This window comes from Melanotaenia boesemani, chromosome 1 (assembly GCF_017639745.1).
Source record: "Melanotaenia boesemani isolate fMelBoe1 chromosome 1, fMelBoe1.pri, whole genome shotgun sequence".
Lineage (NCBI taxonomy): Eukaryota > Metazoa > Chordata > Actinopteri > Atheriniformes > Melanotaeniidae > Melanotaenia > Melanotaenia boesemani.
Window position 1 is genome coordinate 31543959 of NC_055682.1, and position 18302 is coordinate 31562260.

At 41.3% G+C, this 18302-nt stretch overlaps 1 protein-coding gene across 3 annotated transcripts in view; it reads left to right on the forward strand.

Annotated features, from left to right (window-relative positions):
• Positions 1–12728, forward strand: part of tox3 (TOX high mobility group box family member 3) — a 39595-nt gene extending 26867 nt beyond the window's left edge. For all 3 annotated transcript variants that reach the window (XM_041971283.1, XM_041971359.1, XM_041971434.1), the window contains 5 exons: positions 2985–3233; positions 9464–9727; positions 9850–10080; positions 10224–10304; positions 10480–12728. In XM_041971283.1, the coding sequence (XP_041827217.1) occupies positions 2985–3233; positions 9464–9727; positions 9850–10080; positions 10224–10304; positions 10480–11301 (1647 nt within the window). In that variant the 3' untranslated portion in view covers positions 11302–12728. The remainder of the gene's footprint in view (positions 1–2984; positions 3234–9463; positions 9728–9849; positions 10081–10223; positions 10305–10479) is intronic.
• The last annotated feature ends 5574 nt before the right edge of the window (positions 12729–18302 follow it).

The window sequence follows — 18302 nt, forward strand, 5'->3', positions numbered from 1 at the left end:
GCTGAGGATATTCTTGTTGGGGTAATCAGGCCTCTCCATTACAAGCCTCTGTTCATCCCTCTTACCGCTGAAAACACACACATGTTACTTTGCTCTTTTTGTTGTGTTCTCTCTTGCCCAACCCTTAACATGTACATGCCTGCACATCCTAAGCCAGCATCTGGCTTGGCACTTGGCTCAGTTGAGCCTTTCAGAACAATTTAAATGGATAATCAGGCTGGTGATGCAAAGAAAGTGGATTGTGCATCTCTTAATCTCCAAACAGAGCCCCCTAAGCTGCTCCTGGTGCAGAATTAGACTGGCTTTATGTGAAATGACACCAGACAGTGTGCAACACTGTGGCACTCTGTGGGTTCCAGTAAAATCTGGCACCTCCTCCCCAGGGAGAAGGTCTTCTCTACACAGACAGCTGACATCCTCCATAACCCCATATGAGACACAAACTCCATGTCTCTATTATCAGTGCCCCTAGTGTAGATGTTAATTTGCATCATCATTAACAAAGAAACACAATGCACACAAGCACAGTCTTTGATACTGATCTTGCTCCATCCATCCTCCCTCCCCCACTGTAATTCTTTCCTTTTCTATCCTCCACTTCCACACAGTTTAGCTCAGAGTAAAGACCAGAATTTCTCTGTACCGAGTATGTTTGCATTTCACTTAAAGGTCGCAGTCATGCTTGTGCTGTTCTTCAAAAGTAGAACTGACCTCCACCAACCTTCATCTTTGACATTTTGTCTCAAACCTCAAGGTTGGCTGTGTAATTCAGGTCACAGTGCATGAGAATATTGGATCCAGTGTCCTATATAGTCCTGCCCTGATTTACCTTACGCAATGTAACACCACAGGAAGCCGACTCACTTCAGCAAATAGCTTCCATTGTCAAGTAAAAGCACAAAATGTAAGAGATGCTTCCTTCCTGCGAGGGCTTGTGTTGCAAAAAGATCACAGCCAGAGCTGTGAAGCTGACTGTAGTGGACACAGCAAGACCAAGACAGGGCAGATAGTTTTTTTTTGTTTTTTTATGTGATTGTAAGTGTGCCAGTGTCTTCAAATTGCTGCATGATTTGATTCAGATGAGCCTGGAAACCGATCAGAGAGCATTCTGGGGAAGCTGAACAATATGAATAAAGACTGTGATCATGGATGATCTCTGATCCATTTGCTACTGGAACTTTAAATCCATGACTCATTACAGCTGTGATTTATAACTTTTCAAGACACTGTATTTTGATTCAGAAGTTGCTGAACATGATTATTGTGAACTACTGTAAGTTCAACAGATAAGTGATACTAAATGGTTCCTACTGAAGTTGCTCACTATTTAAGTCATAATCTGCACGCTAAGAACCAGAACTGTGATTAATGTGAACTTGGCTCCTTCTGGAAGAAGAACTGATTCTCTACAGAAGGAAGCAAGTGAAAAGTGAAAATGTAGGGAACAGGAGGAGAGAAAGGGAAAATGGAGAATAAAACTCTATTAGCTTCCCCTGCCACTGGAATTCATCAGTGCTTGTCAAGACAGCTGCCCTGAGTATGCAATGAATTAGTTTCAAGTGTCTGTGTGTTAAAGCAAGTTAGGGAAACATTAATACTCCCTAATCAAGGTCTGTGTTGGCATATTTCCTCCGTTGTCTCACTGCTGTTATTCCATCTCTTACCAGAGGAAGACAAGGTTGTTAGCAGAGGTGTTGAGGTATCTCTACTCAAAGATTTTGGGACTTTCAGTCACACAAATTTACCTCAGCAGGGATGCAAGTTCTATTTTATATTTTCATCTTACTGAAACTGCAAGGCACATCATGATGCTTTACATGTGAGTAAATGCTGTAATGTTAACCAGGTTTGGTAAGACTGAGTGAAAAGAGTAAAAAATTTAGGATCCTTTTCATTGTTATCATGCAGGTGTCTGAGAAGGTTAATTAGCATGTGAAAGACTCATCTGTGCTGGTATAAATTGGCATAAATGCTTATTTACATTCGGCCAGATATTTTCGTGAAAGGGCTGTCATTTAATTTTAGATAGCTAATGTAGACACTGGAAGTAAAAAGTGTGGTAAAAGTGACTGAGGGCCAAGAATGTTTTAGCTCAAACTGAAGCAGCTTCACAATCCAGTCCAATTCTTTTAGTTGCTTTACACGTTTAATATTTCCACTTATGCTGAGACTTAAACTTGATTTTTAACTCAGTGCCGCTGTGTGAAAGCATTAGCTATAAGAGAGCCACACTTTGAAGAGGTTCTCTGTAACCGAACAGCAGCAGTCAAGCGCAGGATCTCCGATCGCATGCTGTTTGGCCCCGCACTTATCTGGACCCGCAGCGTGGTCATTGTGAGAGTAGGAATATTTGGGCTTTCTAGAGAGTAGCTTAATGCAGATGAAAACAAGACCCAAGTAGGTGAACAGTCCCATCTTCAAGAAGGCACATAAGTAATTTAAGTGTGACCAAAAGCTTTAATTCGAAAGGCAGAAGGATTAGGCTGTTTGATGAGCAGATTTAAGGGTGCAGGCGAGGGGAACAAAAAGAAACACTTCTGGCCAAGCGTAATAATCTTTGAAAATATTCTTTAAACCCATCTCCCTGTGACGTGTATTTTCACTGCGCTTCAACCCAACATCTTCCATCCCCAAGATTAAGGGCTTTTATCATGTATCCTCTCTCTCTCGTGATTGCTGCTTGATATTTTTGCTTTTGACATCTTCCTCCACACTCGCCTTTCATTGCTTTTTTCTTTTTTTTTTGCCTCAAAGTGGACTGCAGTACATTCAGAAAATGTTACATCTTAGTGCACTTACAGACGAGTGTATTGCCACTCAACTAAAACGCTCTCTCTTAAGCACAGTTGTCTGATTTAATCCCTGAATGTTTACTTCCGGAGCGTTAGATAAGGATCACCTCAGTAAATGCTTCCTTGCTGTTTCGTGTTTGTGAATTTGATCATTTTTCTTTGTTTTTTTGTTTTTTTTCTTCTCTCTTGCAGACTTTTCACACACCCAGCTTGGGGGATGAGGAGTTTGAGATTCCTCCCATCACACCTCCACCTGAGACAGAGTCTGGTTTGGAACCAGAGGTGGGCTCTCCATTCCCAGTGATGCCAGAGCCCCCAGCTCAAAACAGGGGTCACATAATCCCTCAGTTCCCCCCACAGAGCCTGGATCTTCCCTCGATTACCATCTCACGCAACATGATGGACCAGGAAGGGATGCCTGGGAACAATGGCCAGCCAGTGGTAAGCTATGCTTGTTTAAATCACAAAGTCTGTCTCATTTGTCTTCGAGTTCCAGCTCCAGATCTGCTCCTGTGTGTCTCCCTATATGCAGCTGCTGCTCCAGATGAGGTTTTAGAAGACACATCAAAACTGGAGAATATGATTTAGAAGCCGATATTGCTGGAAACCACTGATTACAGTTTTTAAATAAGTCCTTTGCTGAAGCATAATGTCACCTTCACAGTTTTTGTACACTTCCTGTTGTCAGCACATCTGGCACAGCGTCTGTCCTTATTTACCACACAGAATGTATATGATCACACTGAATAAATGTCATGATATTGTGTTACTTAGTGTGAGGACTAAAAAAGAAACAAACAAAAAAAAGCACCCAGAGCGTGGATGATCCCTCTCTGTAAGGTGAGCAGATGTAAAAAGATCACAGGTGTTAGAGTACAAAGCACATTCATCCCCAGAAGGACAGTGAAAATGGCACCCAAAAGTGCCACAGTTTCACATGCTCATATATAATTCATGTTCCCTCTAGAAGCCTTTTTATTTTTTGCTGCTGTAAATGCTGATCCATGCCTGAGCCCACTGTCACATGAGGTCTCTAAAAGCAGCACATGGCAAGTTAGGATTTGTTTTTCTTTTAGCTTCCAAGCAAAGATCGCCTACATATTTTCACCCAATCTACTTTTTAAATAATGACGTTGGTCCATTGTGGGACTGTAGAGTGAAATAATCAATTTCTTAATGTGGACTGTGCTGTAGATTGTGAGATTGTTGTCTCATGGTGGAAAGGTATTTTCAAATGCCACAATCATAGAAGCACTGAGGAGGAAAAATGGAAATGTCACTGGCTGACTAGTTGTCTTACAGACCTATTACAAAAACGGAAGATTAATTTAGAAGAGAAGAAATAAAAAGGACAAAGGCATGGACGAGGGCATGATGATATTGATGCTGAATTTGCTTTGTGAGCCACAAATCACATAGCATTGAGAAGAGGAACCATTATCATTAGAACTGTATGAATAAGTGAAATGTGTATTAGACCCCTCCACCCTGACCCGCTCCTTCACCATGACACATTTGTTGAATCACACTGATATTAAAGATATTTATTTACATCCCATATGGGAAGGGGCTATAAAAATTTAACAGCTCTTTTTCCTGCTTCCATGCTCCTGGCATATAAAATAATTGCAGCTTTTAAAATATCTCTGCCTCATACAGTAAGTGAGCCCCAGAAGGCTTTTTGCCTAAAGAATTTTCATTTCATGGTCAGTTAAGCTTTCTGCATCTGGAAGAAACGGAACCTTGACACAATTACATTCCTGACTGTTCTCACGACTTGCTGGAGGATTAGATTTGATTCTCAAACATTATTCCTCTTTAACACCATTTGCATGGCTCATGTCTCTGATTGTGCAGAGACTCTATTAAAAACTGAAGGGAGAATGTGGGTCTCTGCTCTTTTGCCTAGTGGCATTGTCGCCGATGCACTACTCACTTGTTATCAGTCATCGCACATTGTAACGCGGGAAGGCTCGTGGTGGCCCTTCATTTTTCCTGCAAATGGGATTGATCCCCAAAAGTCTTGTGACAATGCCTTTAGAAACTTTATTCATCTGTGGGTTTATCTTTAGCTTTGGAAAGAGAACGTAACTTCTAAATGAGATAAGTAACGGCAGCATTTGCAGTGTATTCTATATACAGAGACAATGATTTACGAAGGCCCTGTGAGGGGTGTTTTGTCATTTTGTCAGCACACTGATAAAGCAATGACAACCTTATATACATGATTACATTCCGTGTTATTTGTTATGGCTGCGGGGGCAAACAAATAAACCGTGCACTACTGCAATTACATTTCTCATCATACCGCCATGCTCATATATCCCAACACTTGTTTTGGTTTTCTTTCTCTGTGCTAGCTTACCGGTGCAAAATACGTAGTGTGTGCAAAAGCCCGTCTCTTATCGCAACTTAATAAGAAACCCAACCAGCGAATATACCTGGGCTTTTTTTTACTTTCTTCAAAAGCCTCTTCCATGTCATTGCATTGGCAAGTGTTCTGCTAATTCCTCTCTCCTTAATGTTCAGCGTATGTCTTGCAAATTGGCCACAGATGCCAGGCTTCTACTAAAGAGAAATACATTTTCTCAGCTGCAATGTGCCTGGCAAGCCCTGAATCTGAAGTCATTATTTATTTAATCTGCTCTCCTAACAAGCTTCTGACTCTCATTTTTGTCTCCCAGCATGTGTCCTCCTGATTTGTGATTGAGTCTCAATAGTGCCAAATAGTACTGGAGTTAGAGCTGCCAGTATTGCTTTATTCACAATTTCTTCTCGATTTTTCTCCCTGCTGCACAGCAAGGGTCTGTGGGTTCCATTTCGAAAAACACCTGGTGCCTTCACCACATTTTAGGTTTTTCTTGACACATGTAAGCGTGTACTGAAATGGGCCCTGTGTCCTCTGTGATTGGATTCGAAGCCTACAGTAGTCAACTGGTTGTATTGGATGTTAAAATCAATATTCAGGAGATCCAAGCCATGCTGTCTTATTACATTACTACTTTGTGGCGATGCATTATATATTTTTTTATTACCAACTAGCTGTTTCACATGCCATTAGCTTTTCAAAGATATGCTAATATTTAATAGTGTGTTTGAGTCACACATCATGCAGGATGAAAGTGAAGCTGAAAAAAGCCATTTATAGTTTGTTGTTCACATGATTTGATATGTCTTGATACTGTGTAGATATCCAGTGAGTACAATACCCTTAGTTCTGACTGGAGAAAACCCACTATATCCTGAATGAAATGGAAAATGGGAGCGTTGTTGCAGAAAGCATGTTTTTCTACACATCCCTCTTATCTCCCTTTCAAGCCAAGAAGCACTGACAGAGTTCTACATCAATTTAAGAGAGTGGATTTTTTTCTTCTTTCTTCATGTCTTTTTTTCTACCTCGCCATACAGCTATTGTGACATATTGGGTCAGTCAGAAATGAAAGATATTCATGCAGGCATGCAATACTTGTAATGAAGTCTCAGCTTGACCTTCTGCATGATTGATTCTGTAATTTACTTTTCTCGTACGGCTTTCAAGCTGAAATGATGTCATGTTGGACAAGTTTTAAATACAGATAATGCATCAGGAGAAATGGTGGAGAGGAGCATGGGTCACTGGCTGTACCTGACCAAGGGGAAGGAACCTACGGACCTCAGAGTCAAAAGAGGGGGAGGGGAATGAGTTGAGATTTGTTTTTAAGTGGGGGTTAGAGGTTGGTGAGATGGATCGACTGAGTGTGCACACCACAAAGAGAGAAAGAGAGCGAAGTGTGTTTGACTGAGACAGGGCAGGGGGAAGAAAAACAATTTATCTTCATGCTATTATAGCCTTTACCGGCATTCAGAATTCCATTTTTCTCATTTGGCTTAAGCATAGACTTCAGCAGTTTGCTGAAAATGGAAGAAAAAAAATAAAATGATGTACCCGTTTAGAAGCCGAGTAAAGGAATATGTGCAAAGCGCTGATAAACTATCTTTAATAGGACTGACCTTTCATGCTGGCGAAAGTTACTGGAGGATTCATCCTTATAATTACCATATAGATGATTTTACCCCTCTCTTGCCATGGAACATTTCCAAGAGCTCTGGCATTGATTGAATGGAAATTGAACTTGTTAACATTCTTTTCAGCCTGTTACAGCTTGGTGCCACTGTTCATAAATTCTCTCCAAATTCTGATTTCCAATATCTTAAAGAACAGACTGGAGGCTGTTTTCATTGACATCAGTGCTGAGATTTCTATCACTCGATGAATGCATAATGTTGCATTTGAGCCCCGCTGCTATGTTTATTGCTCTGTGTTTATTGTGGAAAGGGTTTCACACATTGCCAATAGTATGCTTTTTGTTTTGTTGTTTTTTTCCCCTCATCTGTTAGTTCTCAGAATGCTTCATGTGGCTCGGTGTGGAGCGTTTGCTGTGTTGAATGTGGTGGAGGCCAACAATAATGCACAAAACAAGCTATTTCTTCCTCTTTGTGCAGCATATTGTTGACAGTATTATGCAGCAGCTTTTGCATTTAAAAACAGCACAATGGGAATATTACAAATTGCATTGACATTCAAAAACCCTTTAATGATTAGAAAGTACATTTCTGCTTGTTAGTGTCACCCATACAACCACACAGATGAAGAACACACACACACACACACATCTGACTAAGGAGGGCACATCTGGCCACTGTGTACTCAAGATAAAGGCTTATTTGCCCATTCATGATGACTATCAACATATCCCGCTAGATGTCTGCTGTGACGTCTGGAAATACTGCAATCAAAATGCAAATGAGGAGGCACAAGTAAACATTCCAAGTATCAGATTTATATTCACAATCAAGACATCTGTTACTTAATATCTCTTATTTGACTGGCTTGTTTATAGCTGTTATGTTTTGGATTCAAATCACCCAAGCTAGTGCTGGCTGGCATTTAACATGACTGTTGCTGCTCTTTTGTAGCGTGCAGTGCTAAAAGCTAAATTATTACTGTAACATCAGAAGAAAACAACATTCAGTGGGCTCCGGAATGTGATATAATAAAGGATCAAACTGTGGACAGTAGTGCATGTTTTCTAAAATGCACAAGGCTCACTTCAATATAAAATAATTCATCACATTTCAACCAAATGGCAGAATGAGCCATTGCTCTAAGTCATAACTGCTCCATAAGGATTGGGTAAAAGTGTTATTACTGTATACAGATGGCCACGACTAATGAGCTCAGTATGCACATCTTTGATGTTCACAGCAAGCAAAAAGCAAATGGCAAGCCATCGTGTTCCCAGTAATGACACTGACAATGGCACTTGATGGCATTTCGGCAAGGCAACATGATGCTTTGCTAAAATATAAATCACGGTCATTTGGATGCAGGCGTGTTTATTGCAGCTTTTATTCTCAAGATTTCTGTATTAGAAGAATCACAACAATATTTCTTCAATCACCCCCCACTTCCCCCAGCTCTACCTTTAGCAAAAACCTGCGCGCACATGTAAATATAAATCTGCTCCCAGTTCGTAGATTGTATTTATGATAAGCAGCAGACATGGCATATGAGAAAGAAATGGATTGTAGATCCAATATGTGCCTGTCTGAAATGGTGTTACAATATTGTTTTTGAAGACAGGCATTCATAAGGTTCTTTCAATAAAGCCAGGTGCATTGGTTTATGATGTGTTGATGTTGGGAGAGATTGAGTTTGTGCTGCTGAATACCAGATGGATGTACTGAGGGAGAACAAATCACCTTTTCTGTTCTGTTCACGTCGTCCTCTCTGTTCCATGTGAGCTCTGTTGGCTCTCTGATCAGTCTTCCCTCTGGAGAGCTGGCAAACCTTGTAATTTCATCCTCGCCACAATCAATGCAAACATGTTGCCTGTAACTTCTTTAAGACTCTTTCAAGAGCTGAATGTTTTATTTGGAAATAAGTGAAAGAGACTTTGAGAATGGTATTATATTAAAGTCTGGATGGTAGAACGGACGAAAGCTGTCCAAACCTCTTAAGGTTTATGCCTTCAGTAGATTGATTTATGGAGTTGATTGCACTGAAGTCCCCCACACACACTCTTTTTCAGACAAACATGAGGTGCTAAAGCTGCCTCTCACGGAGTTGTAACATTAAATAAAGAATATAGGCTTGTAGCTACCTCAAACCAAACTGACATGTTAGGACATGCACACAAAGTGTTTTTATTGTGGTATTTAAATTTATGTGCCACAGTTCCACTGACTCCCTTCAGCGACTGGCCAGTCTAACCTGTGTTAGTTGATTTCCATATAAAGAGCATTTTGAATAAGTCACCTGAGCTGTGTGGCTGTCCACTGCTGGCTTAGAAAGTTGGTTACTCAGGTGTCAAGATAATTTATCATTTCTTGAAAGAGATATTATAGAGACAGGACATCTTGACATTTTATCTGCCATGTAACAATCCACAGAATCCAATGACCCAAATTTCTGCTGTGGCACAGAGATATGGGTTCATGAGCTCGGGCTGCAGGGTGTCACAGAATCCAGAGACAGAAGTCTTTGAGCTGAAGAAATGAGGTGCAAGTCTTTGCAGCTAAAAAAGGAAAAGGCATTAATCACATAATGATGAGTGAAAATAAACTTAATTATGGAAAGTCGTTCTTTTCTTAATAAACATGTTCTTTTTTTTGTATAAATTTCTTAACAGAATGTTGGACCGGGTCATCTACGTCAGTACCAAACCAACCCATCCATGGTGATGAAATCCATCATAAACATGAACGGCCCGAATGGCATGATGTCACGGAATCAGCTGACCACCATCAACCAGTCCCAGCTCAACACTCAGCTGAGCTTAAACATGCCAGGACCCAACATCACTCACACTTCCCCGTCACCACCCGCCAGCAAGTCCGCCACACCCTCTCCCTCCAGTTCCATCAATGAAGACGACCAGGATGACGGCAACCGGGTGAGCAAAGAGTCAGAACATTTCAATGATTGTATAAAAGAACTGTAGGACATGGACTAAGTAAAGTTAAAATTAGGATGTTGTCTTTAATTTTTTTTTTTTATTGTCTTCCATTGCTTCAGGTTGTTGGGGAGAAGCGGCCAGCCCCAATAGATCCCACAAAGAAGCCCAAGACTCCTAAGAAGAAAAAGAAGAAGGATCCCAATGAGCCTCAGAAGCCCGTGTCAGCTTATGCCCTGTTCTTCAGAGACACCCAGGCTGCTATCAAGGGTCAGAATCCCAACGCCACCTTTGGAGAAGTGTCCAAGATTGTGGCCTCTATGTGGGATGGCCTGGGAGAGGAACAAAAGCAGGTACTGCAAAAAATCTGACTGGTCTTATATGTTTAGGACTAATGACACATGCTGTACATGACATATTCAAAACTGCCTTAAGTCATAGGTGTCTTTCTAGAAGTAGTACCTGTCCATTCAGAGATATTTTTGTGTCTCCACAGGTTTATAAAAGCAAAACAGAAGCTGCCAAGAAAGAATATTTGAAAGCTCTCGCTGCATACCGTGCTAGTCTGGTTTCCAAGGTGAGAAAGTGCTGCCTTATTTCACATGAAATATGTGTGAATTGAACATAGAAGTGAGATATATTACTCTATTCTTTGCTTTGTATTAGACATTTTGAAGTTGTAGAAAAAATATTCCTTAGATGTGAAAAAGTTGACGTTGTAAATCATTTTTCACAATTTTCTCTCATTTCAGGCTGCAGCAGAATCGGCTGAGGCCCAGACTATCCGAACAGTGCAGCAGACCCTGGCCTCCACTAGCCTGAACCCTGGCCTGGTGCTGCCCTCACCCCTTAGCCAGCACCCTTCCATGCCATCAGCTTCCCAGGCACTGCAACAAGCCCTGCCACGGGCCATTGCTCCAAAACCTTTGCAGATGAGACTAGGGGGCAGCCAGATCGTGACCTCTGTTACAGTTTCCCACCAAAACATGTCCTCCGGGATGCCACAGCAGCTGCTGGGCCAGATGGGTACTGGGGGGTCCATGGTGGTGGGTGCACAGTCCACAGCAGTGTCTCAAATGAGTCCACCCATGCAACCGGTGCAACAGCATGCCATGCAGCAGCTCCAGCAGCAGCAACAGCAACAGCAGCAGCAGCAGCAGCAGCAGCAGCAAATGCAACAGCACCTTCAGCACCATCAGATGCAGCAGCAGCAGATGCATCACCAGCAGATCCAGCAGCAGATGCAGCATCAGCATTTTCAGCACCACCTCCAGCAGCAGCTGCAGCAACACCACATGCAGCAGCAGCAACAGCAGCAGCAGCACATGCAGCTGCAGCACATGCAGATGCAGCATCAGCTACATCAGCAGCAGATTCAACATCTCCAGCAGCAACAACAACAGCAGCAGCAGCACCAGGCCCAGTGTTCCCCACCCCAACACTCTCCTGGCACGCCACATTCAGTGGGAGGCTCTGCATCTCTTGGCAGTCCCCAGCCAGCCCCACAGCAGCAACCACACCCCTCCCAAATCCAGGCCCATGCCCAGGTTCTGTCCCAGGTCAGCATTTACTGAGCCAAATGGAAATCCTATGTCAAAGAACAGGAATAGAAAAAAAAGCATCATTCCATGTTGCTTTTCTAAGTTGCACTTAAGAAGTGTGTAAGATTTAGAATGTTATACAAAGAACTTGTCCATTATTGTAGACAGATATGCACATACATGTACAGGGGTAAACATGTTAGCTGGGTTTTTGTCTATAAAATAGGCTGAGCTGTGTCAGAAGCCTGTTAGGGTGACCACCCAGTGATTGTTTATTTGTTTGTGAGGTCTTTCAGTTGTTGATTTTTAACTGACTGGGCACACAATATGCTGAAAGACATGTATCTTTCACCATTTTATTTAACAATAAAGCTTTATTTATGAGGCCAGAGTGGTCAGTTCAGCGCAGTGTAAGGACATTTGGAATGCGCTCCAACAAAAGCGTTTTTATCGCCCCTTGCCTGGATTGAATGACTCGCAGGATCCTCGCTGGAAACCAATACCCCACACATCAGTCTCTGTTTCCACACTGGCCAGTATATACCAGACTTTCTTTACTTCATCATTCTCGCAGATGTAACTGCTCAAATCATCACACGGTGGAGGCTCTGCGATATTTGAAGACACAGTTAAACCATGTCACAATGGCAGACTGTCTCTGAAACGAGGAGACGGGGAAATAAAACAGTCTTGGGGCGCAGCTTTGGGGATGAATGACTGAACAGACTGAGACAGAAATCACCATATATCATTCATGTTGTCACATCATCAAACTGTAGCTGTAATCTGCTGTACATGTTTTCAAGAGAGGGGAGCGACGAGATCTCCTTTTTCCAGTAAATCGACCCTCCAGATAATTTGCCCAAGTGTGTAACTGGCAACTGACCCCCCCCCCCCCCTAAAAAAACAAACCTCCTCCTCTAATCTGTGCTTTTATGTCAGATGTTTAACAATTAAATTATGTTTTTATTTTGTGTAACAAAGGGGATATTTTATGGTAAATACAAATTTCTGGATCAGGGCAGATGGTTTGGGGATTGATGTATTTTTACTCTGCTCCTTGATACTGTCACTGTTTTAAGAAAAAAAAAAAAAAAGAAGGGAAACTAGCAGAGCCAGTTTGTTGCACTGCCAAAGCCAACTAAAAAGGCATCGGAGGTATTTTTGCCAGTTGTACAGAAGTCCCAGAGGAAAAGAAAAAGAAAAAAAACAAGAAAAAAAAGAGGAAATGTACATTTTTCATATCACCTGTTGTAAAGTTTTAATATGTGAGGCTTTAATTAAAACATTGTTAAACGACCTGTGGATTGATATATCACATAGTGCATTTCTGCTCTTTTCTACTTTTTTATGAGTTATAATAGCAGCAATTAATTTTCTTTGTATCTTGCTTACAAACCAACTGCATTTGAAACTGTCAGTAGATTAAACGCATACCCGTATGGAGTCCTTGAAAAGTTGTTTGCAGCTCACGATAGGAAACGTTATTTAATGTTGGAGTTTTTGCTCAGCCATGAAGACAAATCCAGAGACATTCCATCACTAATATGATCGTAGCCATAATTTTGTATGAAGTATTATATATTTCTTTGTGTCTCTGTTCAAGATTAAACTATAAATCACAAATATTTATTTGAAGGAATCAGTTTCTTTGGGAAGTGAAAGTAGCCATAATTTCTATGACGTACTTCTTCACATCTCCTTGTTGGCTTTTGAAATGAAATATAAATATCCATAGCACTCGGTTCTTTACGAGGTATGAAAAAATCAAATTTGTATGTTTTCTATAGATTATAAGTAAAAAAAAAACTAAACTTTTCAGGGATATTTGAGCATTCATGTTGGCTTTGTTATAGTGTGTGCTGTTTTTCAGTGATTTGAATGGAAGTCCATTGTAACTGTGTGTAAAAACAGTGTTCATACTGGACAAGGTCAGCATGTAACTGGTACTTGTCTCAATAACAGTCCCCTTCTCACACACCAGTGCATTGGATTCTGCCTCTTTTTTATTCCCTTCGAAATCGCTTCATTTCCAAGACATCCCCAGGGGTTTGCTGAGCTCCCTTGAATAATATGGTGAGAGGGGGGAGGGAAGGCAGGCAAACAATAATTATCATATCTTCACAATAGGCTGTGAATCGACTGGCCTAAAGAAGGCCCTTTTTCCCCCCTCTTCAGTGGCAGTGGTTAACATTAGTTACAAATTAGAAGAGCGAATTTGCTCTTGAGTTTTTCGTGATAGCGACTTAAAATGTTGGTTTTCAATTAGTTAAGTTTCAGGAAAGCGTTTGTAATTTGGAGCTGAGGCCTGACTGTTGCCTCTGCCTTTGCAGTGATTGGCTCCTCTGCTCAACATGGAAATGATGCCCATTTCTCTGCTGTGATTAATTGCAGCATCTGTCCTGTCAGAAGCCTGAGTGAAGAGGTCTGCAGGAAAACTGCAAATAAGCGCTGGCAACAGTCTTAAAGTGCTTATGATGAAATGAAAATTAAAAACAGCAAGTGCCGTGCATGACCTGAATCTCAATAAAGGTGGGGGAGAAGAGGAGAATGTGAGAGCGGGTGTCCATGGATACCAAACACATGCTTTAAAAACACACAGTAATGAGGCTCTGGGAAATCGCTGTTATTATTCTGAACAGATTCACAGCAGAGCACATTAATAATGCATGGAGCTCCTTGTTATTCCATAACCCCTCAGTACTGCGGTCACTGTGTGTACAAATATCTCACAGCCAGGGTTGGAGTTATGGGACTGTGCAATAAAAAGGTTACATATATTTTCAAAACACTGTTATCCACACACATCATTTACAAGAATAATACACTGCTCCTCCTATAATGGAGCCAGGTGTAATTTGAATAGGTGAACAAATAAATTCTTCCTGCTTTATGAGGCAGACTGTGAGATTTTTTTTTTTTTTCCACAGAGTGATATGATCATAGAAACATGAAGCAATCAATATCCTCCGCTCTCCTTTCTTCCTGTCCTCATCATTAACTAACACTGATGAAACGCATGAAGGGCACTGTGACATTAATACGTCATTTGAGTAATGCAATCATGAGGTGACCTAATTGTCCCCCTCCTCCCCACTGAGGTCAGTCGCTCGGCACTGTGCCGAGGATGACTAAGGAGTCAGATGTGGATGCTGAGGGATTCTGTATTTTAATGATTTATTTGGCTCCTTTTGTTGTTTTCCCGTTCAGTGCACAAATACAATGATGGCGTAACAAAAGCTCTGCTGACACTGACCATCTGACCATCAGACCCACGCTGCAGCCACTCTCACAGTCTGCTCACAGATGCAGAGACGACCACTCTGGTCCGACCTAAACTTGGGAAAAAGTCTTGACAAAAACCATTGTCTTTTATTTATTCCCTCTGATAAAACCTAGTCCACGAGGGTGTGACAGTCTACCCTACAAGTCCAATGCTGTGTTTTATTTCCAAGGAGAAATTTGACCGTCAGTGAAATGGCTGACTGTGTGTAAGGAATTCTTGACCTCTTGTTGAGGAGTTTCACAGAGAGAACTATTGACCTCTGAGATGAATAGTGAACTGTGTTTGGAGGGGTGGCTGTTGGCTGCTCTGCTGGCTGGCTGTACTGTTGACATCCCTGACCAATGCTAACACTTGTTTAGAGAACTTCTGACCCGCCCGGCTAAAGGAGCGCCATGGTTGATGCCTCGGAGCTAAGCTGATAACATACTTAGTGAGGTCAGGATAAATATTATGATACCGCTACACAATATTTCTACTAATGTCTGCGATTAAATTACATCATTTGAAATGAAACAACATTATAAAATAGATCAAAATATAATGATTTGCTGCACTGCAGAAAATATAACAAGCATAAACACAGATATGCACTTGTTTTGTTCCCACTTTTTTTCTTCTGCTTGCTTCTGTTTGCAAATGCAGCCTGCATGTGTACACATTTTCCATCCTTGGATTTCCGTTCAATGATGTTGCCTTGGTGACAGAGTGATTTAGCCATTAGGCTTATCCCCCCTCTTTTGTTGAATTTTGTTAAGGTAAGTCTGATGTTGTCAGTCCGGTGGCCTCGGTCAGCCTGTGGGTGGCTATGCCATCACAGATTCTGCTACATCCTCTCTAATGTGCAGCATATTCTGCTCTGGTCTGTACTCTGGTGCTGCTGTTAATGACTAATCCTCTCTGGTGACAGAAGTAAATGATTAACAGCATTCAACCATCAACATGGGGAATAAACAGGTGATGATCTGCTGTTATTTCATGTGAAAATCTACATTTTGACTCGTTCAACGCTTTCAGCCAGATCTGGAAATGATAAATTTTTCAGTATATTTTTGTAGTTGAAATACTGTGTCAGTAAGCGTGAGCTAGACCAGGAGCAGATAAGCAAATCTCTATTATCCTGCTGTCACAGTCATAAAGGTCATGGAAAAAACATCTAAAGCCAAAAAGAAAATCAGTTTATCGGACGCTGTAGTCGCTCTAACAATAACATCAGTAAACACTGGAATAAGGAGCTGGTTTGTTTCAGATTATTATGGTTAGCCTGGTTTGTTTTTGAACATCTGGAGCATTTATTCACAGTTGTGTTATACAGTTTCTCCAAAAGAAAAGAAAAAGAAGAAGAAGAAAAAAAAAAAAGCTCAGCAAGCTGTCAGTGATTTCAGAAAGCTTTCTTTATTGTGACAGATCATCATGCCCCAGAGGTTGACAGATGTCCCTGTATTGCAAGGAAACGATAGCAGTTTCTTTTTATTTGGACTTTGTTTGGTTTAAGAATGCAAAAGCCCACCCACTCCCCCCCCCCCCGCTGCCACTTTCCGATTTATTTCATCAGTATTTTATAGGCTTTGTGTTCAGCAGATGATCCCAACTCTGAAATTGCCTTTTATTGCAACTTACTTAGGCTGTTAATATAGGCTATTATAGAGCCAACATGTTTCTATGGCAACAAAACTGATAAAGTGTACCAGGAGACTGGAGTGATATATTACATGTGCACGCTGTGTCACATCCAATTAAGTCAAACTGACTGTACACCACATTATGCCACGACTTTGCAGGGAAATCAATAAATATGGACGGTACCCAACAAGGTTCCCCCTCTGTTTCTTTCTTTCATGCCTTACGATGGCAGTGAAGCCAAGACAGATCATGCCACTAGGATGTCCCTGCTGCTACAAGAGGCAGGTGCTGTGTAGACACCATTCAAAACTTAGCCTATTGAGTCCAACTCCTCTAACGCTCCATTCATGCATAGCAAAACACCATCTGCTCCTGTTTTGCCTGGAGCAATCACAGCTGACCAAAAGAAAAAAAAAAAAAAAAGAGACAGAAAAAAAAAGAAAACCATGATAACAGCTGTTGCCAAACAAAAGCCAAACAAAAGGGAGTAGGAAAAGGTTAGAGACAAGTTCGACACCAAAAATTACTCATTGGAGGGGGCGAAGGAAAACATTTACTCTTGTTAACAGTTGGGGAAATGGGATGCCATCCAGATCCAGCAGAGAGACGGGGGAAAGGGTTAAACGTGAGCTGTTCGGTCTGTGGCTCTGCAGACGTGTAACAGTACAAGCAGGATCAGGTGATAATAGTTTCAAGCTGAGGATGATTCTTTCACGCAGCCAGTTCTCGGGGTGCAGGGGCAGAGGCAAATGAGCCAGAGTCTCCTCACAGTGTAGGAATAAGCTATTTGAAGCAGAGGCCGATACACACAGGACATCCAGAGGCTGCATCCTGCAATTATTCCTTAGCTTGTATGTTTCTGTTGGAATGAAATCACTATTGTTTTTTTAGGGTGATAACTAAAAATAATTAAATGATATAAATCTGCTGATTTTCTCTAAAACATAACAAGCAGATGTAATTTTTGGATCCTAGAAATGGAGGGAACTGCAAAAATATGCATGAATTTTTCACAACCTGATTGTTCTATGAAAAAAAGCACTTACATCATATTAATAATAGGTTTTCAGTGCTTATAAATAATTCAGCTAGGGCTGATTATCTAAGGGAATATTTAAAAAAAAACTCAATAACAAATTAATAGGGAATAAATACAGTTAACAATAAGGTATAAGTGGAGAAACAAAATGCTAGGGGTTAAAGTTATATGTTTTGTGCAGTCAGTCTTGCAACACTGTTACGTTGTGGTCTGATTGGCACCAGTTCCTCAACCATGTGAGGCCCGGCTTGATCTAATGCATGTCCGCTGACCTGGGGGAGGGGCCGCGAAGGTGAAAGACCGAACAGCTTGCATGCCTCCAGACTTCTGCTGCCCATGCAGACCGGGAGCTGTGAAACCACTGTTTGAGCCGCATAGAAGTGTCACAGCAGAAATATACAAATCTGACAGGAGTTCAATGCACCTCAGAGGCCATTCGGCTGTTCAAATGTGGCTGGAAAAGGAGTGAAGTTACCGCAGAGGAAGAGGAGAGAGGTATCAGGACAAGATGATGATCTTACTCATGGCCCTTTGGGTATAATTAAGTTTCATCTTATCATGCCTTATGCTGATTGTGAACAGACCTGAATGTAATTGCATTTGTGCATAATTTAGGATATAAAAATAATTCCTTAATGTCACAGCACCAGATGTTTGGGTGTGTTTTGTGCCCATAAAACAACTGGAAATGTGCAGGAAAGTTCAGACATGCACAGGAAACAGTTGAAAATATTCCTCATGTATCTGTGGTGTGATTTATAACCTGTCAGATGTTCTGAACCTCCTGGAGAAAGGACTACAATAAATTCTGCAGACCATTTGCAAATGTATTTTTAACCAATTTGACTATGAAACATGCAAATATTTGGCTGGCAGCCTGCTGTTGTGAAACATGCCATAGGTGCAGCTTTAATTTACAAACAGAGGCTCTTGTGGCAGTTGATCGGTGAATTTGCCTAACAAAATAACTCCCCAACACATTTCCAGATGACTGCACACTCCGGCCTCTTTGTTCTCAACACCATCTCAAGCAACCTTGAGTCAAAACACAAACCTAAACACACATAAAAATGAGCAACGCCTGGAGAG